Source organism: Elgaria multicarinata, chromosome 1 (assembly GCF_023053635.1).
Source record: "Elgaria multicarinata webbii isolate HBS135686 ecotype San Diego chromosome 1, rElgMul1.1.pri, whole genome shotgun sequence".
NCBI classification, from domain to species: domain Eukaryota; kingdom Metazoa; phylum Chordata; class Lepidosauria; order Squamata; family Anguidae; genus Elgaria; species Elgaria multicarinata.
The window spans coordinates 134,352,827-134,375,435 of NC_086171.1; the positions used below are offsets into that span (position 1 = coordinate 134,352,827).

Here is a 22,609-nt window from a genome sequence, read left to right on the forward strand (position 1 = left end):
TGCACCCCTTAACACAGGCTATAGGCCAACCTTTTTACCTCAAAACCTTAACTATTTCAGTACCAAATGATCTCATATCACAGAAACAATTACCAATTATATATTTTCATAACATTCTGGACAACTTTTACCTTAGGATTTTTGGATACCCATAAGTGGTCCGAAGAGCACTAAAAGGACTACTAAAATTGTATGACAATTTCCTTCTCTCAGATTGCTTACAATCTGTATGTAGAAACCTTGAAATTCTACAGACAAAGGTGCTGCTAGGGCCAGACCACTGGGAACCGGTCCAGGGCCCCCAAATAGCTGCCACAATAACAGCTGACCACAACATCTTTTCTGTCTTTAAACTTAGGCCACAGCTAGACCTAAGGTTTATCCCTGGATCGTCCAGGGGTCAAACCTGTTCATCTAGGTGACACACAGGGGATCCAGTGCTCAGGCAGGAGCAAACTCTGGATGATCCCAGGATAAACCTTAGGTCTAGCTGTGGCCTTACAAGAGAAGAATTTTGGTGCACTGTGGAGTAAAGCTAGAGTCACACCCAGCATCTTCATTTCACCAGAGGACCTCCCCTGAGGTCCTCTGGGAAATCAAGATAGTGAGTGCAACTGCAGCTTTACTCTCCAGCATGCCTAAACTCTCCATAAGAGAAGGTGGGGAGAAGATGATGATGCTTGGCGAGGGCTCTCTAGTAAGCCAAGTGAAGTGACATGGGTTTGCGAGAAGAGTGAGGAGAGGGGGAGAGAGAGAAATGGGGGAGTTGGGGAAAAGGTGAGGAGAAGAACAAGTAAGCTGGTGGGGGTTAGAAAGAGCAATAAAGCAAGAGAAAGCACTTGGGGGGTGTTGGGAAGAGTGAGAAGAGAGAGAGATTGCCAAGGGGGGCGGGGGTGGAAAGAGCTAGAAGAAAGATAGGTTATGCACTGGTGGGATGGAAATAGCAATGAGAGAGGAGAGCATGCAGTGCAAGGAGGAGCTGGAAACAGCAAGAAGTGAAAGGGACAGCATGTGCATCAGGATGGGGCTAGAACGGCACACCCAGGAGTGAGTGTCGGGCCTGGAGGTACCTTGGTCAGGGCCCCTTCAACCCTGTCAGCACCTCTTCCTACAGAAGACGACAGCAGAGTCCACTAGGCAGTCGCCTCTGCATACCAAAAAACTGAAACGAAGATGTCTTTCTCCATCAATACATGTAAATGTCTTTGTTTGTTACACTGATGTGTTCAGATGGCAATTATCTGATAAGGGGTCATATCACTGGAAGAATCCATTCTTCATGTAAAGCAAAAATATAACTACTGAAGTATATCTCCAGTTAGTCTCCGTATTTGTTAACATGGGAAGTGCTTTACATGGACTAGTGGGCTGTTCAGTATTATTATTTTTAACTGTTCCATTTTACAAATTAGAAGCAAAGGCTGAGACGTAATTAACAATCCAAGTACACCAACCATATTTGTGGGTGGACCATGTTTTAAACCAAAGTCTACAAAAGTCAAGTCCAACTTTTCATCTACTCCACTACAATGGGATTTCCTACTTTTCGGTGGGGACAGGGTCTCCCTAAAATGAATTGCTCATTTCTTGCTCTGAACATTAGAAGAAAATGGTCCGGAAACTTCAGCTGGTTCAAAACAGGGCAGCCCATTTACTAACAGGGACTGGCTGGCGAGATCACATCACGCCAGTCCTTCTACAACTTCATTGGCTGCCAGTCCAGGTCCAGGCCCGATTCAAAGTGCTGGTATTGACATTTAAAGCCCTAAACGGTTTGGGGCCAGGTTATTTGAAGGAACGCCTCCTCCCATATGTACCTGCCCGGACGTTAAGATCATCTACAGGGGCCCTTCTCCATGAGCCCCTGCCAAAGGAAGTAAGGCAGGTGGCTACTAGGAGGAGGGCTTTCTTCGCTGTGGCACCCCGGTTGTGGAATGAGCTCCCCAGAGAAGTCCGCCTGGTGCCTACAGTGTATTCTTTTCGTCGCCAGCTGAAGACCTTTTTATTTTCTCAGTATTTTAACACTTAAATTTAAACTTTGCTGTTTTAATTCCGTATTTTAATCCTATATTAATTTCTGCTGTGTGGTTTTATCCTTGTTGTGCTTTTTATATTGTATTTTGTATTTGGGTTTTTAGATTGTTGGATGTTTTATCATGTTCTTAATGGTTTTAATTTTTGTAAACCGCCCAGAGAGCTTTGGCTATTGGGTGGTATAAAAATGTAATAAATAAATAAAGAGCTCCAAGATAAAAAAAAAATTAAATTAATTTGTATTGATTTTTAACAAATAAAACATGAACAATAAGACAACTTGGGAATACCTTGATTACCATTGATCATCAATATTTTACATTACAATACAGAGATTGTCTCACCTATATTCTATTCTATTCATTTATCCTGCTCTATTCATATCATATTATCCTAATAAATCTTTCCAAATCTCTGGTGGTTTTAATGTTTCCTTGTGCCTAATCATGTATTTTATAAATCGATGTTAAGTTGCATGGAAGTCTTGTTTATAGTTAATGTTCCTGGTTGTTCTTTTGATTTGCAACATGTCAATGTGTTATGGGATTGAAACCCCGTAGTACTTCAAAAACAGCTAATAAAATTACATTTGCCAGTATTTTAGTCTCAAATGGGAATTCCAGAACATCTATTCTCAGTAAAAAGATGACCAGCTCTCCCTGCACAAAACGTTTATGAATAGTTTCTTTTAAAAAAAAAAAAAAACACCCAACAACTACTACCATACAAAAGAAAACTTAGACATAATAAAACCGATTCCAAAAGAATACTTAAAACAAAGCAAGTCTGTTAATACAGGGCAGGACAGGACAGGGTGTGTGCGTTTTAATGTGGAACAGTCTCTTTTTTATATACATGCTTTCAAAATTCAAAACTTCCATGTGCCAGTATTCTTGCCATTATACAGTCCAGTTATATATTTTTATACAGTCCAGTTATCCTACCACACTCCTGGTCTTGTTACTTCCTTTCATAGAGTTGGAAGGACATTGCTGGTTGCTTAAGTTAACCCCTATGCTGGCAGGATTCATTAGGTCTAAAAGCATTGTGAAAAAAATTCTACTTTCCTCTTAGGATCATTTTTTGTGCATTTGCACCACCCTAGTCCCAAAATATATGTACGGCAGTGCCAAAAAATTGTGAGCATTTGTTGCAGTATCCAGTACACACCTTGTTTTGAAGAAAAAAATATCCTTTTTTTTGCTAACTCACAAATTTCGACAGCAACGCGCACTTTTCCTGTTGCGCTAGTTACATTGCTCAAGACTTGGTTTATGCTAGCACAGTGTCATTAGCGCTTGCGCTTGGACATAATTTGATACTAGCCATGTTCTTCAAAGGTTGTGCCTTTGAAGACCTTCTCATGGTCTGAATAGAAAATGTGTCACTGAGTGCATGCACTTAAATAATTTATTTTATTTATTTATTACATTTATATCCCACCTTTTTTCCTCCAAGTAACCCAAGGCAGTGTACATAATCCTCATCCCCCTCTCCGTTTTATCCTCACAACTTCGGCTGCCCCCTACGCCTGGAACGCTCTTCCAGAACATTTGAGAACTACAAGTTCAATCGCAGCTTTTAAAGCTCAGCTAAAAACTTTTCTTTTTCCTAAAGCTTTTAAAACTTGATTTTGTTCTGACTTTTATACTGCCTGTTTGGTGCATTCTCTTCCCCTCCTTATTGTTTTATTATGATTTTATTAGAACGTAAGCCTATGCGGCAGGGTCTTGTTATTTATTGTTTTACTCTGTACAGCACCATGTACATTGATGGTGCTATATAAATTAATAATAATAATAATAATAATAATAATAATAATAATAATAATAATAATAACAACAACCCTGTGAAGTAGGTTGGGCTGAGAGTCTGTGACTGGCCCAAAGTCACCCAGTCACATGGAAACAATTCAGGTTTCCATGGCTGAATGAGAACTAGAACCCGGATCTCCCGACTCCCAGTCCAACACCTTAGCCACCGCATCACAATGGTTTAAGGGCCTCAACAGGACTTTGGCCAGTATTTTGCATGCGGTAAGATGAAAACAACAAGCTCCAACCAGGGATTCTGACAGCAAGGTCGAGGTATCTTACTCTCTGCAACACTGGAGCAGCTTGCAATGGAGGATATGGGCTGCTCTATGTCTTACTGCTCCACAGCGCCTCCCTGGTTGTGGAAGACAATGAAACAGGTTGTTAGTCCAGCCAGATCAAGTGATCTAGGAAGCCAAGAGGTGACCTCCTGGGTTGATATAATGACTGTATCAGGCTTTGCTCCCAAGTCTAAGGGCGTCTCCACACAGGGCTTATATTGTGCAATCAAGATTGGTTACTCACAGAAGTTTGTGGGTCCTCTACATGACATTGTTAACCTCCAGGCCCCCTCCAGCAATTTATTACCTTTATCCCACTGTTGTAAAGTGTGGGGAAAGTCTGTTTTTTTCTCTGGGAAGTACTTGTGAAACACTGTACTATGTAATTTCGTAATGGCATTATAACAGCAGTGCCATCTAGTGGCTGTAAAATGAAACATTTAGAACTCCCCAAGAACTTATCAAGAAAGACAAACGGCCCGTGTGTAAGCAGCCAATCTTAATCCTGCAAAGAATCTTGAAGCAGAACGCCTGATAAGTTGTGGGATAAAATGCCTGGTGTGGTGAAGCCCTAAGCAACTTTTTATTGAGCATAGCATACAGACTCCTCTTGCTTCACTTCTGCTGCATTTTGAAGACCTGACTGCCTTTCTGCTCTACACCATGTTACTTGTCTCTTGCCTTCACACCCATAGTCATCACACTTGGCCTTGCCCTGTTCCTGCCTCTGAACTTGCCAGATGCTTGGGCCACAACCCAACACAGAACTGGATTAAAAGCAGTTGGTTTAAGCATGCATTGCTGTGTATGGGATTGTGGTCCTTGGTATCAATACCCACATCTTCAATTAAGTCCTGACCAATTAAGTTCACAATCCTATACATGTTTTGACAAAAAAAAGTCCTGCAACTCCCAATATTTCCAGCCAGTCCTGGCTGGGGAATGCTGGGAGTCATAGAACTTATTTCTGTGTAAACATGCATTGGATTGTGCCTTAAGTCGCTGTATATCAGAACAACCAGAACACTGAAAATGAGGCTGCACCAGCTGCTGAGATATATTTGGAGCTCCTTGTTCCTTCCTAATACTTTGACTCTTCAGATTTTTAAAGCTTGTTGTAAATACATATAAATAGCCTTACCTTTTATTTCATAGGAGTGAAAGTAAATGTCACCTCAAGGAGATGAGCTCTTAACTGGAAATTCTTAACTGGTTCAGTATTCATGACCCTTTACCTTAATTGCCATCTTCTTCCTGCCTGGGTTCATGTGTATATCCTCAATGCCACTAGTCTCTGTCATTAGCTACTAAAGCCTCATAACTGACTTGTGGCCTGGATAAGAGAGAGAGAGAGAGAGAATCCTGCCCTGCATTCTTTATTTAAGAATGTTTGATCCCTTAAAAAGTTTTTTAATCGAAAGTTATCATTTTCTCTTCTCAAATCACTGAAAACCTATTTGTTGAAAATATTCAACCATTGTTTCCTTCACTGCTCTAGAGAGCATGACTCATCATCAATAAGTATTGGTAAAATAATAAGAGTTGCTATAACTTTCAAATAAAAGCTCTTGGTGCACCATAAAGCATGGGCAGCGTATTCTTCATTGATGGCCCAAAGGAACAGAATCATTGGGCAATGATTACCCAGTTTGCACTCATCCTAAATATAACATTACAGTGCGCAGTGGGGGGGGGAGGCTAGGTGAACACTTCTACTAAACAGCAGCACTCCAGTTCTGATTTAAAAGACTATCTGTACACAAGAAGATGCAACTGGGATCTACAATACATAGCTATGTTGGATGAAAAAATGTTGGACAGAAATGGAGCTTGAGCCACTGCCAATGTGGCAAGCATTAGTTGGCATTTATTGTCATCACTCACTTGATCTGCTAAAGTCACGTTCTTAAAGTATTACTTACAAGAAGAGATTGGAATGTGTGCAATTATCTGAGAGCTAGAGGCTTCTCAGACGATCGTTTTATTGCGTGATATAGATTTATTTCCCCCAAAAAATGTAGCATGTCTGTTACATGCTTTTAAGGAGCTCAGGGCATAAGAGTTTATTGCTTAGAAAGTTTGATCTTCCTTGTCAAAATGACATTTCTGTTTGAGATGCTAGATGAGATCTGCTTGTGCAAGGCACCCATCACTTCTTGGTGATGGGTGCTGCTGCTAGCCAATGATATCTGAAGGGCTACATATTTCCCATCCCTGTTATAGAGGGAACCTTTTCAGTTGTGATGCCCCAGATTTGCAATTTTCTTCCAAGGAGGCTCATCTGATATCTTTCTGTGCCAGATAAAAGATATATTTTACTGGGCTTTTAAGATCTACTTTAACATGTTCATGCTGGTACACCTTTGCTGCATCACTTTACTCTATTGTTTTTATTATGTATTGGTTTTAACCTGTGTGTACACCACCCTGAGGGTCAAAGTACACATTATGTTATTTGTACGGCTTCTAGCTGAGAGTATTTTTATTATTATTCTAGAGCAAGTGTGTGCAGCCCCAGTTCAGATCAGGACCACTGCAAGGAAAGGATTAAACTTACACAGACAGTTTTGTGCCTGAAATTCCCTCCCTGTCAGGCTCAGGCCTGGTCTCCCTGGTGTGTACCCTGAATTGGGACTCAGAACCTGAAGAAGAAGTAGACAAGCCAAGACAGGAAGCAGAGGAGGAAATTGTCCAAGACTCTCCAGGAATCAAGGAGGAATCTTCTCAGGAGCTTATCGGACAGAAAGCCAAGGCTCAGAGATCATCCTCCCCACCCCTGGGAACTCAGTTTTTGTCAGAGGAGGAGGGGATATCAAAATTGACAGATCCCAGAGTCTGCCTCAGCATGCGGAGTTGAGAGGAGGTGGGAGGCAGTCCCCTAGATTAGCCACTTGCCAGAGGTTACAACTTGAAACGCACCCTGAGAAAGGGGTTCGGTTAAAGCCTGTTGGGCACTGTGGGAAACTGTCCATTTAGTTGATAGGCAACTGCCTTGCTTTGTTAGGCTAATTAAGCTTAGAGGATAGCTCCTAGCATTTACACTTCCTTCAGGTGTGAAGGGATTACTATGTACTGAATGAAGCTTTTGTGAATTTCGGGGCAGATCTCTTTATCCTCTCACATCTCAGTGAGAGGGCTTGGAATCACAACACAAACAAACAAACACACACGTTATAAAAAGAAAAAAAGCCTGCATTGGTGCTAAAAAAAAGATTAGCATCAGCTACATGCTATGCAATTAACACAATTTGTTGTTTGACCCTGAGAATCCTTTTAAATATTGTAAAGTGAGACATTCATTAAATAGATTTTTTTAAAAAAACTTCCAAAGAATATCCAGGAGTAATTATATTCTAATCTAATATTCTAATAATTTCTAGATTAGTTTTGGGGGTTTTTGAACACCCGTGCATAGGTAGAAATAACTGACAGACAAAAATGAAACATTCACATTAGTTGCCTGCACAGTGGCACTTCAGAAAACCTGTGTGATCAACTAACTACACTTGCCACAATGCCCTTAAGTGATCGCCTTGATAATCCTCACAGTTTAAACCTGCTGGAAGTGTTTTCCTTTCAAACATTTTAATCACATTTTTTTAGTGTTTATAGTATATTAAAAATTACAACCTTCTTGAACATTTTCTCAGGCTGACTCAGATATAAGATTCCTGCAATATAGCTTTTCTTTTGTTTGTCTTATCCAGTTCTGCTATTAATTTCCAAGTGGATCTACTCCACATGCTTGGCAGAAGTGTTCTTTTTCCACAGAGTACTTCTCTAGTTGCTCCTTGTTCCTTTGATTTTTTCTTTTTTATTACACTAATATGATTTTCTCTTGCACTTGCCAGGGTTTTCTTCTTCTTTTCTGTGGTGCACTTTTGCACTCTCTCTTGTTGTAGGAAATTTGCACAACTCTTTCTTGGAAGAGACTTTTTCAGATCATCCTGGGCCATGCTGGGCAGGGGCAGCCCATGATATTTTGCTGCCTGCCCACCCCCACCCCATTCACGCGCAGACACCAACTGGCCTGGCAGTTGAAAGTTACGTCAACAATGGTGACAGGAGAGCAAACTCCACCACATCTGAAGCCATTATTATTATTTTATTATTATTTATTTATATAGCACCATCAATGTACATGGTGCATCAGCCTAGCTTAGTGGGTGTAACTGTGTGACATGCACAGCTCTGTCCTCCGACAGAGGAAATAGAATGAGGGGGCTCAGGACAAATGGCTGGAGGACGGCCACTGCTACTATTACAACTATTACTACTACTACACACAGTAATATCTGCTTCCTGAAGGATCCACCTTACTCTGCCTAATGGTCATGATGATGGCAATGACCAAAACCTGAATAGACTGGATTTTCCCCTCTGTTCAAGCTGTTTCAAGTAGTCCATCAAACTGATTTTCCTCAGTGACCCTGCAGCAAAGATATTTGGTTTCTGGGTACTAGAGGTTCCCAAACATTTTTTCAAGAATCTCTTCTGGTGAGTCCAGGGGAAAAATAAAAACTTGAAAGCTCTTTCCTCACACTTCTCTAGATGATATTGCATGGGCATGATGGTGGCAAAGCAATAAAGTTTCTTCACTGTCATCACCACCACAGAATAAGCCCAAAGATGGCTCCTTTATGTGGTTCATTACACGTTTTCCACCACTTGAACTCAAGTCATTGGCCAGATGGTTTTGTGGCCTTCAGCTTCTCAGAATCCCAAGGAACCAATGCATCTCTATGACTTTGTTGAAGATGTTTAGGAGCAATTGTAGCGATTACCCAAGTTTCCACTCATTCCAAGCGGTGATCAGAGCCTCCCGAGCATTGCTAACTGAAGCAGCAGGATAATTTCCCAGAGGGGTCAGATAACCTTCTGGACTGATCAATCTTCAAGAGCAGATCATCAAAACCAGCCACCTACCCTTGCAAAGGTTACAGGTAGTTACATTGTTTGGAATGGTAGTCCATGTGTGAGTTTGGCTTTGAGCTGTATTATTATTATTATTATTATTATTATTATTATTATTATTATTATTATTTATATTAATTATTATTTATTTATATAGCACCATCAATGTACATTATGTACATTAGATTATGCAATTCTACCATAAATGGTGCAAACTGTAACATGTTTAAGGAAGCAATCCTATGGCCCCTAGACATTGTCTGAGGGGCTGTAGGATACAGGATTTTTCCCTGTCAAAGGTCAGAGACAGCACTCCGACCTTGGAAGGGGGAGTCAGACAAGACATCCCTCCCCCACCAGGGAAAGAACTGCGCCACCCACAGTCTGAGGTCAGAAAATTGACTTGAAAAAGGGGGAAAGCACATTCTGGTGGACAGGGACAGGAGGAGACTAAAGAGACCAGAGTATTAATTATCCTGAACCTCTTCCAGAATCCTTTCCTCCCCTTTTGAAGCACCATTGCTAGACAGGCTAAAAAGCCTACCCAGCAAAATATGCAGGGCGGGAGGACAGAGAGGCAGAGATCACAGTTGCCGCTCCTCCCACAATGCATTGCATGATTGGAGCGTCCAAGTTCAGGGGCTTCTGAACATCAAGGGTGCAATCTTATCTAAAATAGTCATATACTTGGTTGTTTTAGAGCGGGGTGTAGAACCTCTGTCAATCTGAGGGTCAAATTTCATTTTGGAGAAGTTTGGGGGGGGCACATCCCAGGGCAGGGACTGAAGACAAAAGGGGTTGAGGCAAAATACCAACATTAGCAGCATATTTTAACTTGAAGCTCTTACTGCAGTGACTAAGCCTTCAGAGAGGCATTTCACTCTTTTAGAATGGGGGGAAATCTGCACAGGATACAGCCGAACAGCAGGCACAAGGGAAAGGACTGTAACCATCTGCAAAACCCCAGAGGGCCAGATTGAGACCTCACAACGACTAGATTTGGTCTGCACTGAGCCTGTTTTAGATCCTAGAATCCACAAAATTTTCAGTAGCACCCTCCAGTCTCTCTTCCAGATGCAAACAAGTTCTCTTTACCTCGGTTCCCAGTAAGGAATTTTCTGTCATTGGATTCTTCTCTAGGCCATTATTTAATCTGTTAAACCCACAAACAGAATATAAAATACTAAGATTAACTGTAAATTATCATAGTTCATGAGCTATTTCCACAGATGTCCAACAGCAGTTTTTTTCAGAAGGCTTTAGTAAAAATATAGTTTCATGGGCACAGATCACATAGAAGTTGCCTGACACTTTGGCAATTATAATCTTTCATCAGCATGCATTGCCACAGTGTGTTTTGCTCTATTGCTGAGCATTCTCTTCTGACTGGCTATGATGCAGAAGTCTTATTCATCTCTGAACCCTTCCTCGTGGGCAATATTATTGATTTATTACCATTGCAAATATCTCAACTGTTTGGACAATAAAAAAAACACTTTAATAAATTAAGCTATAAACAGGTCAATTTATGCACAGAAGAAGGGTTTATGTTTTGAATAATGCTAGCAGGCACAATCCCTTTGCATATTCAGTAAACTTTCAAAACTTCAGCTGAATATTGCTTGCCTTTTTCGTCACTTTCTTTTAGTCCTATATTACCTTCCATTGTCATTTCAGGTGGGGAAACTGAAATCCCAAAATATACATGCACATGGTCTTGATTAAGTCGGTGTAGATTCCTCTGCTCCATTATAAGAGTCGGTGCTACACACACACATTTTCTTTTTACAACAGCTCTTTAGGATGACAGGTACCAGCCAGTTTCAGTTTTAACCTAGGTCCCCGTAGCCTACTCTAACTCTGGAGCCACTATAACACACTGGCTCATAAATAAGCATATTTTAAAGTGTTACTTTTGTAAAAGAATTAATTCCACGTTCATGTCACAAGTCCTCTGTTTGGCCCTCTTCCCCCCCCCCCACCACCCCTTTGGCTTTCAGTCTCATTTAGACAAATGTTGAATCGTATTTGAGTAAAGACATCAAATTTAAGGAAAAAGCAACTGAATAACAGAAACATAGCTATCATGTTCAGAGATAACTATCAAACATTTGCTCTGAGTGTTTTATTATGAGATTATTTTTAAAGTTGTATATCATCCCTGAGGCTGTTTCAGGGAGAAGGGTGATTTATACATATTTAAATAAATAAATAAATAAATATTGTATTCAAACATTTGCCCATATCCACCTCTCCCTTTATTTCTTAACTAGTTGCTATTGCATAATAGTTGAGCATGAACGTATCAGATATTTCTCTTCATTTCTAAAGTTTTCCACCATTCGATTGTAGTTTTGATCTGGTATGTCTCTGGAATATCCAAATATATGAGTTTGGTATAGAAATGCTCGGGATGGGAGGGATGAAATAATCCTAACCTGGCACTGTATTAACATTTGTTATAATAAGTGAGATGAGTTGGTATGAGTTGGTAAACAGCTGTTGTGGGTGTAACATTATAAACTGAAGCCTGTGAAGATCTTTGCCACAGACGTAATGGTCAGATTCCACACTTCCTTTGTTCATCTCCTTGACCTTGAAGATGAAAGGGGCAATAAAGTGATGTTATTTATTGACAGAGAGAGACTACTACTGCCAGGCAATAGAATCTAGGACAGCATAACAAATTATTGTAAGGATCTGAAGGAATTTAGTAAAAAAAAAAAAACATTGAAAGATGCAAGAGCAGGATCTGATGCATAATAATACAGAGGAAATAAAATCCAGTAGTAAAGGCAAGAAGAAACTAACATGTTTCCAAACTGGAGAAAGTCAAAAGCAATTAAATTATTTTGCATTCTGTGAGATACAAATGAGCTCAAGAGAATGTAGTGTATGTTTTGTTATTTTTTTCTGTCAAGACCTGGGCAAATGGGACTTGGCAGAGGGGCATGCTGCATGGTTTGGTAAGGCCACACTAAAAGATACGTACATTATTCTACAACACTTGGAAGCAAATAAAACCCCAAATACACAATTGGATTTGAGATCTATTGACCTCAGCTGCCCATGAGATTCAGGGGTGGGGGGTGGGAATGGACTTTTGAAGGTGTGGAAGTACTGTGGATTGTATCTACAAGTGGTTGAGGTAAGGAGTGGACACAGGCAAAGTGAAAAGGGGAGGCAACAGAAGCGGAAATTGAAAGATTCTGCAATTGCAAACGAAAGCCTCACTTTGCACAAAGGTTCATGCCAAGCAAAGGTATGCGGCAGGGTCTTGCTATTTACTGTGTAATCTGTACAGCACCATGTACATTGATGGTGCTATATAAATAAATAATAATAATAATAATAATAATAATAATAATAATAATAATAATAATAATACCATTGGGTGGCCAATGCTGCTAACATCTGGAAACATCCCACCAGACTCCACCCACCAGTGCATTATGCAACAAAGAGGGAAAATGGCTGTGAAAACACATCAAATCTTGTTCACAACCCAGAAGCAAAAGCAGAGGGTTGTAGCAGGTTATTTAGCTTGATCTAGAAAAGCCTTCTCATATTCCTCTGGCGCATGCCTCAAATAAAAGACATACATTTTTTTCTCTTGTCCTGTTAATGCTTTGTTTTCATTCCTTGAAACAAAACAGTTGGAGACATTAAAATTTTACCTTACCAAGAGCCAGTTTCTGCATATTTTATTTATTTATTTATTTATTTATTATTTAAGGATTTTTATGCCGCCATTCAGCCAAAAAAGGCTTTCACGGCTTACAAAAGTATTTCTTGACAGTGCCTGACCACAGGCTTACAAACTTTTTGTTTTTGTTGCAACAGACTAATACAGTTGGCCCTCTATAATCAATTACAATGCTGATGAACTTAGGGTTACTCACTTATCCATTTTCTACAACACAGCTATAGTGCATCCAGATATAAAAACTCACTCAGCTGTAGAGAGGGCTGAATAACTTGCTCTTTGGATCCAGGTGCAAAACATATATTTTCAACTAATACTGCTTTTCAGTCCTATACTACATCCATTGAAGTCAAGGGAATAACTCACTAAAATGCCCATAGAGTTTCAATCATGTGAGCAATTTTTTTAAATGCCTTATTATGGTACGTAGCATTGTGTGCATTTAGCTAGAATGTTAGCTTTGTGTCTAGTAAAGAAATTCAAACTTTAAAGGGGAAACCCCATAATGAGTACATCTACATATCCTATTATACAAAATAGTTTTATTTATTTATTTATTTATTTATTTATTTATTTATTTATTTATTTTATCACATTTATATACCACCCCACAGCCATGTCAAAGCTTGTTGACATGGAACAACAAGCTTTGAAAAGAAATTAATGCAGAGTATTTCTAATTTCACCCTATTAGCTTCCCTTCTAATATTCCACCCTACAGTTGACAACTTGAACTCATGAGGTCTTTTCAAGGAAAGAATGTTGTTGTTGTTAGGTGGGTGGGTGTGTTTTTAAATTTAATTCAATGGAAAATTGATGGCCAGGAAATGTGGTTCAAAGAGGTAAGGAATGGTTTTGGAAAACAATGCTGCTACCAAAAAAGCTTATCCAAGCCAAAACAGCAGCTGCTGCCTTAAAACAATTTTGTATAGCATCCGGACAGCTATTTGACAGGGCCATGTTTTTAAGCACTAATTGATATGAAATGTTCACATATGTCGTGGCCTCTGGATTGTTAATTCAAACTAATATGTGTGTATTAAATCTGAAATAGCCTCCAATTGCTATTCAACCTGGCCTGAACTGCATTTAAATGCCTGCTTATAGCTCACCACAATGTTCTGGCTTTGAAAAATTGATCTCTCTCCTCTTCCCTTTCTCTTCACGCTCCTTCCCTTGTGTCTGGCCATTTTAGTTTGTAAACCTGTCTCTGTTTTATTGATGTGAGACAATAGTCATCTGAAAAGAGGATGGGAAATGTAGTACGCAGTTAAAGGAAGCAAAAATAAAAATGTATGGCTTCTAATTAGGGTGCACTGAAAATCTTAGTAACCGTAGGGTGACCATATGAAAAGGAGGACAGGGCTCCTGTAGCTTCTTTAACAGTTGCAGATGTCATTTGTATATATGGAGAACCTGGTGAAATTCCCTCTTCATCACAACAGTTAAAGCTGCAGGAGCTACACTAGAGTGACCAGATTTAAAAGAGGGCAGGGCACCTGCAGCTTTAATTGTTGTGATGAAGAGGAAATTTCACCAGGTTCCCCATATATACAAACGACACCTGATGAAATTTCCTTTTCAATACAACCATTACTCTAAGTAACCATGTATCTATCTAACTCCTAAAACAAATAGTCTTACATATTGCACCTTTTTTTTAGCCATCATTAAAACCTATAAAATTCTAGTGTTCAATTTATTAAAAGCTATTTAGTTCGATAAGGCAAGTTACAAAGAAACTTTGCCAATGGCCAGTCCATCTGTGAGAGCATTTTAATAAATAACAATAAATGCTGTTTGTTTTACTTGCAAATAGACCACAATGTAAAAAGCTTTGCATTTATCCCCTTTCTTTTTCCTTAATAAGGGCACAATGGAGATGCTGTGATCAATTAATAGGAAGCATTTAAACAATTTTAACAAACCAAATTCTCTTGTACGTTGTGCTTTGATGAAGCCCAACCTTCACAATCTACCATCAATGACATAGCCATTTCAAAATGTATTCATTCATAAACTGCAAATGACCCCCACTTTGGGTTGAAGATGGATGTACTAGATGGGCTTACATCTATAGGATTCTTGCAGATGTATACCTTAGACCATGAAAAGCAAACCCTGAAAGTAATTTAGAAAATAAGGTTTCTTTTATTTATTTAGCAACCAAATACAAAAGAACATTGTAAAGATACAACATTTTCACAAATAAGTTCAAACTATTTTAAGTTTGCCTTTCGTGACACATTTGGCTTAAACATTAGTGTTTGTGAATTGTTATGCGTGGCTCTAATAATCTTTCTGGACTGCATAAAACACAACCCAGATGGCAGAAAATACGGAAAACAAAACTTAATCCAACATCATATAACTCAAAATCACACAAAACGAATCAAAAATTATTAACAGAATGAAATAGTAGTTTTAATATTGTTTCAGGATTAATTATCTGAATTTAAAGTGTAGCACAATATATTGCAAACTAAGTATACATATGAGGGAGAGAGATTGAAATTAAAGTTGGCAGCACTTATCCATATAATCAGATGCTCTAAAAAGAAATGCCACCAACTTTAATTCCAATTATTTTCAATCACAATTATTTAAATAGCATATTAGGTTTCTAGCCTTCCCCTTGTGTCAGATCTATTGAACTGTAATTTTGCATTGACATATTCCAGTTTTTAAAGTGTAATCAAATTACTTTCTCCACCATGCTGTGGCATGGAGCCAATTAGGAGAGCTACAGACCAAAAAGAAATCGTTTGATTTCTTATACAGAATCACCAGGAACATCTAAATCAAATTAAAACAGATGACCTTCCCTATTATAAATACTCTACTGTGATAAAAGGCATATTGGACAAGTAATTCCAGTATTCCACTTTCAAGAGCTACTGCCTTTATAGTAACTTCAACAGCCAAGATGTACACAAAAGGCATCTTTATATAAGGTAGCCCAGCTGAGAGCCTGCATGTTGCTCTGGCAAACCTGCATGTTCTCTTGGCTAACATAGTGGGTTCAAGTGATGTGGAACCAGTCCACAGATTTTACAGAAGTATGTTAAGGATACACATATAATTAAGAAACATGTCTCGATTACGATGCAACTTATTTTCCTACTATAAAATATCTCAGCGCCTTTCCCATCCATGAAGCATCAAGGATGTTTCATACATAACCTGTATGTATGTATTAATTTATATACCTGGTCCTGAGACCCTGGTTTTTTTTCCGGCAGCACAGTTCTGTAGTTTTCTATGGTGCCAAGGTCAGATTAAATTCACCTCAGTTCAAGGACGCTATCAGCTTGAGAGTTCCAAAGTAAAGTGGTGAAAAATCTAAGGCCTTAGCTAGACCAAAGGATTATCCCACTCCCAGGCAAATGGAGGGGTCGCCCCTGCCTGCTCCTGGGATCCCCTGTGTGTCATTTGGATGCACAGGGATGATCCTGGGACAATCCTAGGATATAGGCCTGGTCTAGCCATGGCCTGAGTCTCCACTTCCAGTATATTTTAAAATAATTTCAAGTAGCTGGTGCATTAGTCACAGAATTTTATTTTTAGATTCATCTTTGAAGTGACTAAACAGCCTTTATTAGTAAATACTCTTTTCTATATATTGCTAAGAATTGTCCACCTCTCCATTCTGTCTAATGAAGAGAATATATGTAGTTCAAAGAGATGCATTCCAATGAAAGCTAAGCAATTGAACTTGTCCCATTAATCTAATTTCCCTCTCTCTTCTTAAATCATTGGCACATTAGCAATTCCTCAGTATTTCAAGATTTACAAAAATTGCATTTTTTAAAAAAAATCAAATGTTAAAACTTAAGCACATTTACACTGTTTTTGTGACATCAATATATGAATATTTACAAATTACTTCTGCTTTTTTTTTAAGTGACCAACATATTGTCATACAATAATGGGACTATAATAATCAAAAGTTACCTACTGAGAAACCCTAAGAGATTTCCCAGTAAAACTCATCAGAATAAAACTTATGCTTTTGCTAAATTTTCATGAACAGTTTGTGGTGGAATATATTTTACCTGGCTCAGGTATGTGTAGTTTAGTTTAGTAGCAATTCTTACAAAAGGAGCGAAAAGATCTGTGAAGCTAGAGATTGCATAAGAGGTGTTGTTTTTAATCACTTTTCTGAGAGTTTATAATAGGCAATAGGAAAAGATGATTTAAGTTTAGGGATTTTCTACACCAAGTGTTTATTAGTACAAAACACTCTGGAAATATATTCGTCTCAGCAGTACCAGTGAGGAAGGATTTTAGTGCCCTAAGTGACACTAAAAATGTTCTTTAGTCTGGAATGTATCAGTTGGAATGTCATTGATACAAAAAGAGAAACCAGAAGAAATTTTAAAATTGAAGGTTCATTTTATCCTTCATTTTTTTCTTTTTTTGATTTGCAGTACTGGGAAATGCCAAAACTCTTTTAGACTATCTTGTAAAAAGTGCCAAAGTTCCATGACTCTGGCCAGGTCTACACCAAGCAAGATAAAACACTTTGAAAATGTTTTTAAAACTGTATCTGGAGTGTGTCCTGGGCTCCAACAGTTATCAAAACTGTTATAAACCGTTTTAAAGCAGTAGTGTAGATCCTGCCTCTTATTCATAACACCACCACCATAAAACATGGTTAAGAATTACTCTGACTGCTGTACAATAACATAAAAAATTAAAAATGAGATGTTGCTTTATACTGAGTCAAACTAATAGTCCATCTACCTGCTATCTACTCTAATTGGGAGCAGCTTTCAGTGTTTCTGACATCTCCAGCCCCTCCCAAGATCCTTTAACGGGGACTGGACCCAGGACTTAGTATGATCAATGCATGTACCCTCCCCTGGCGATCTGTGACCTCTCCTTTAAACTATGGTCTTCCCCTAACCTCACACAATCCCTACCATAAAGTACTGTCTTAAGGAAAGAAGTGCTAGAAATAAAACACCATATCCACTGGGGTACATGGGGGAGGATGCTGAAAAGGCAGGTGTGGGGAATCAATATATTTCTTCATTTAAAATTTTGCTTGGCTTCAGCAGCTCCTAGCAATATTTCTTTTGTGATTTGAAACACAATAAATTTTCATGGGATTGTCACCATGACCTCTTGAACGATACCTGCGTTAATTTAGAAAAATAAATATGCAAAGTACCCAAAGAATACTGTTTTGCAAAGATTTCAAGTGAGCATTTCAAATTAAATGCTGTATCAGGCTAAAAGTTTTGCTAGACTACAGTTTTGAACTCATCTTCATTTTGAAAGACATTTGTATGACATGTCAAACAATATCTTTATTTATCCAAGCTTCTGATTATTCAAATGTTTCTACTTAGCAAATATGTTACATATCCCATGCCATTTATACGGCTGTATGTTTTCTATCTCCAGATGGTTGACACTATGCTTTAATGAACTTGTCTGATTCTCATTAAAATCGTCCTTGCATTGCATCACCTATGGCTCCCCACACATCGAAGACAAATTCATCTGGAAATGCAAAGTCGCCTAAAGCTTCATCAAGTGCAACTGCAAACTCATCTGGGTTGTTCTTGCCTTTTCCAGCTTCTACCATTGTTGCAGCTAAAAAGAAGAAAAAAGAGAAATACATTTTCAGAAGTGCCAATATCAGATGTAGTGACACTTAGCTCCATCACACTGGGGGTTAACATGCTCCCTACCTTCGCTTCTCCGCCCGTGCTTTCGTTTTTCAGTTACTTCCTCTTTCAAAAGAGGAAGTACACAACAAGCACAAGGCCCATTGAGTCCGCTGTTCTAATGGCGCTGCTTCTCCTGCACACAGCTGGAGTGAGCAGCAAATCCAAGTTTAAAAAAACATTAGATTTAATGAGAGGTTTTTTTGTTACGCAAGGAAGACCAGAAGGGGCGGAAGGCGTGTGGGAAGCAGACGACGTCATGTGAGGGACCTGAGCAAACTCTGTGAGTGCCCAGTAATTAAGAAAACTGTATTTGACCTGTTGAAAAAGTATATACCACAAATAGTAAAAACAATAAAGAGTTTCAATGAGAAATATAAACGCACACCACTTGTTAGACACTTTTAGTAGTTGTTGCCAATCTCCTTTTGTGCTGTTTTGCATCATTGATGTGTTTAATATATATTTTTATTTATTACATTTATATCCCGCCTTTTTTCTTCCAAGGAACCCAAGGCAGCATACATAATCCTCCACCTCTCCATTTTATCCTCACAACAACAACCCTGTGAGATAGGTTGGGCTGAGAGTCTGTGACTGGCCCAAAGTCACCCAGTAAGCTTTCACAGTTGAGTGGGAACTTGAACCCGGATCTCCCGACTTCCAATCCAACACTCTAGCCACTACATCACATTGGCTCTTCCTGTTTTGCTTTTCTCTTCTGATATTATCTGTAACATTTTAAGGAATTAAGTGGCAGAATAAACACAGACCTATTTACACCTATTCTAGTGCCCCTGTTCAGCATAAACATGCATAGGACCAGGATGGAAACCCACTTACATCAAGGGTGGGGAAAGTGTAGCCCTCCAGATATTTTTGGACTGCAACTCCTATCAGGCGAAGCCAGTATAGCCAATGGTGAGGACTCGCCCAAGAACGTCTGGAGAGCCTCACTCCTCACCCGACTTAATACATGCATAAAATGAAAAACACAGAGACAAATTTGTGGTGGGTCCAGATTTGCACTCAACAGAGTTCCACTCATACTGCAACAAAGGAGCAAGGCAGCAATTTTGCCAATTCCAACTTCTCTTTAGCTCTAAAAAAGCCGCTCCAGAGGGCTGAAGGACGCTTTGGAACAATGTGGGAAGCGGTACTGAGAGCTGAAGGGAGAATCTGTGGAAATGCCTGCTAGTGAAAGGGCATCTCTGAATCCAAGTCAATGTGTATTTCATTTGATATAAGAATACTCTTTCTGTGATTGGCAGATTTGGTGAAGCTCTTTTCATGACCTTTTTTTTATGGCTCACTAAAGTTTGTAAAGAGCCTTGTGTGGCGCAGAGCAGTAAAGCAGCAGTTTCTGCAGCCGAAACTCTACCCACGGCCTGAGTTCGATCCCAGCGGAAGCTGGTTTCAGGCAGCCGGCTCGGGTCGACTCAGCCTTTCATCCTCCCGAGGTCGGTAAAATGAGTACCCAGCTAGCTGGGGGAAAGGTAATAATGGCCGGGGAAAGCAACGGCAAACCACCCCGCTATAAGGCCTGCTAAGAAAACGTCAGCGAAAGCTGGCGTCCCTCCAAGAGTCAGCAATGACTCAGTGCTTGCACGAGAGGTTCCTTTCCTTTTCCAAAGTTTGTACGCTATAGTCTATATCTTCCTTAGGCACCATGTTTCTCATACTGGAATATAAACTCTATTGGCACAGCACTACCAAAGGTGTTCCACTAGCATTGGACAAGAGTTCATAGAACAGCACTAATACATTATTTATTTGTTTTATTTTATCATTTTTATCCCGCCCTTTAGCCAAAAAAGGGTCTCAAGGTGGCTTACAAAAAATATTTCTTAAGACAGTCCCTGCCCACAGGCTTACATTCTCTCCTTCTGCTCATCATTGTTCAGATTCAAGTCAACATGTGCAAGAGAAAATGAACTATGTGCTAAATAAAGAAGTTATATCTGATATTCAAATATCACTTGAAAACAACCTTAGAATAAAATGTTTTTGCCTCAAACCTATTACATTTGTCAGTGCAAAGTTGCAAATATATGTGTACACCATTTTAACAAGTTCTTCCCTATAACTATCAGAGCTCTAGTGATTGACTTTATGGTAGAAATTAGTCTTCTTCTTAAGACACTTTCTAATCATATATATTATATTGTAGTCCTCACATTTTTGTAATACTACCAAAGTTTGACGTCCAGAAATGTTTTGTTGATATTCAATGGTCACCTACTGGCCCCTGGTGGTCAGTCAGAAGAACTGCCATATAATGTTATGAACAGCTATTACACATTAGATGTTTGCATTTAAATGCATATTTTCTAATAAAAATGTACGCAGTTGTTCCAAATGCAATTATAAGGTTACGGTTGCACTTAATGAGAGTAGGAGAGTATTTCAGTACATGGAATTAACCAGCTCCTACATTTAGCCTGTTTATGTGAACAGTATAACATTAAAAGTAGAAATGTTCATGAGATTTGTTATTTTTAAAGAAGTGTTCTCCCTCTAGAAAAACTCCATAAAGTGATTGTAATGTTTAAAAATCACTTCTCTCTATCTGTTCACTGAAATACATGCAGTATCTTAGTGCCACTGCCAAACATCATCAGTTGTATTGACATGGGTATAGAAATGCTATGTGCGTTTCTCTATGTGCTTGAGATAAATACTTTTTGTGGCCTCCATGTGGCAGCTGTATAACTCAAATTAGCCTCATTATAACACAGTCCTAAACCCTTTAATTGGAAGTTTCATTGGTTTCAGTGAAACTGACTTCCAAGCAAAGTGTGCTCAGTCTCCAGTCTTGGTGAGAAAAATCCATGCAAAGCGTACCTCTAAAAACAAGCACCTTTTGAAAAAACAACTGCAAACAGGTGCATTTGCAGAAAGTTACACAATTCCAGCTATAGAATGATTTGGTAATCTGAGGAATTAGGTTTCTTATAGCCCTTGTACCCTTAAAATTTATCTCCCATTGGTTTAATTGGTCCATGGTTCAAATAAAGTTGCCATTGATTTTAATCGTTTTACAACCACTTAATAGCCAATGTAATATCCAAAATATACGCATGATCTTTATACAACTCTTTCTGGTTACCAAGCTACTCAAATATTAAGGAGTTATACCTGATTTTTTAGGTTATATTTTATAGTTCTAGATTTAAAAAATACTTCGTAGAAACTGGTGTTATGGAAGTTGTCAGTCAGTAGATTAATGAGCTACAGTAGCTAAGAGTAAAGCCATTTTGTTAACAATGGGAGTGGGGCAATGTTAATATTTTGTCTGTTGAAGCAAATCTATGAACAATAAAATGAAATTCCTAACTGAACAGTAATTGGAATTATCAGAAGGAATCTATTTTTCATATTCCATTCCCATGGTGATTGAAGACATCTGCAATCATGGTATGACATTGCCATTTTTTATAAATATGAAACTTATATTTAAGACCTGTTGGACATAACTGGATTTCTAACCCACCACATTCCAATGGTTCTGGAACTATAATTGTACACTTGGTATAACACACACAAAATTAAAATATAAAGTGAAAGTGTTATAACTTCATACCTCAACCACACTATCCTGGCTGCCAAAAACGGGGAGAAAACACATTCAACACCACTACCAAGAGATGCTCAGACTCTGGTTTTGGCAGGTCTTCAGTGGAACTAGAAATGAAACTTAGTTACATAAATGCTCACCTAGTTCAAGGTCTCTTATTCCCATGTACATTTCAAGAAGGTCATCCACTTTTTTAGTAGCTTTTTCTTCAACATCTGAAGGCTTTGTCAAAACAAACACAAATTTTAAAAACTTTGATCCAAAATTTGAGTAATACAAACTGGATTCAATTAGAATGTTTACAAATTCAATGTTTTAACCAAAATCTATTTGCAACAACTTAATTTAACAGTTATTAACTGTTAACAACTTAACGGTTATTAACTGTTAACAACTTAAAAATTAACAACTTAATTTAACAGTGCAATCCTCTACAAGTCTAGTGAGTCCAATGGGACTTAATCCCAGGCAACTGTGCATAAGATGGCAGCCTTGAGTTCAACGTTTTGGATTTTAGCTTATAGTTATACAAAACTAAATAAATAACCAATGAAATTTGTTATCCTGTAAGTTTAATTCTAAAACTTCCCGACCAGGTCAGCCAT

General features: G+C 38.7%; 1 protein-coding gene across 1 annotated transcript in view; it reads right to left on the reverse strand.

Annotated features, from left to right (window-relative positions):
• Positions 1-14,911: 14,911 nt before the first annotated feature.
• GIPC2 (GIPC PDZ domain containing family member 2) overlaps positions 14,912-22,609 on the reverse strand; it is a 29,811-nt gene continuing 22,113 nt past the window's right edge. Inside the window, exons 5-6 of the mRNA XM_063137061.1 lie at positions 22,145-22,226; positions 14,912-18,353 (exon numbers count right to left, since the gene is read on the reverse strand). Of these exons, the coding sequence (XP_062993131.1) occupies positions 18,202-18,353; positions 22,145-22,226 (234 nt within the window). The 3' untranslated portion in view covers positions 14,912-18,201. The remainder of the gene's footprint in view (positions 18,354-22,144; positions 22,227-22,609) is intronic.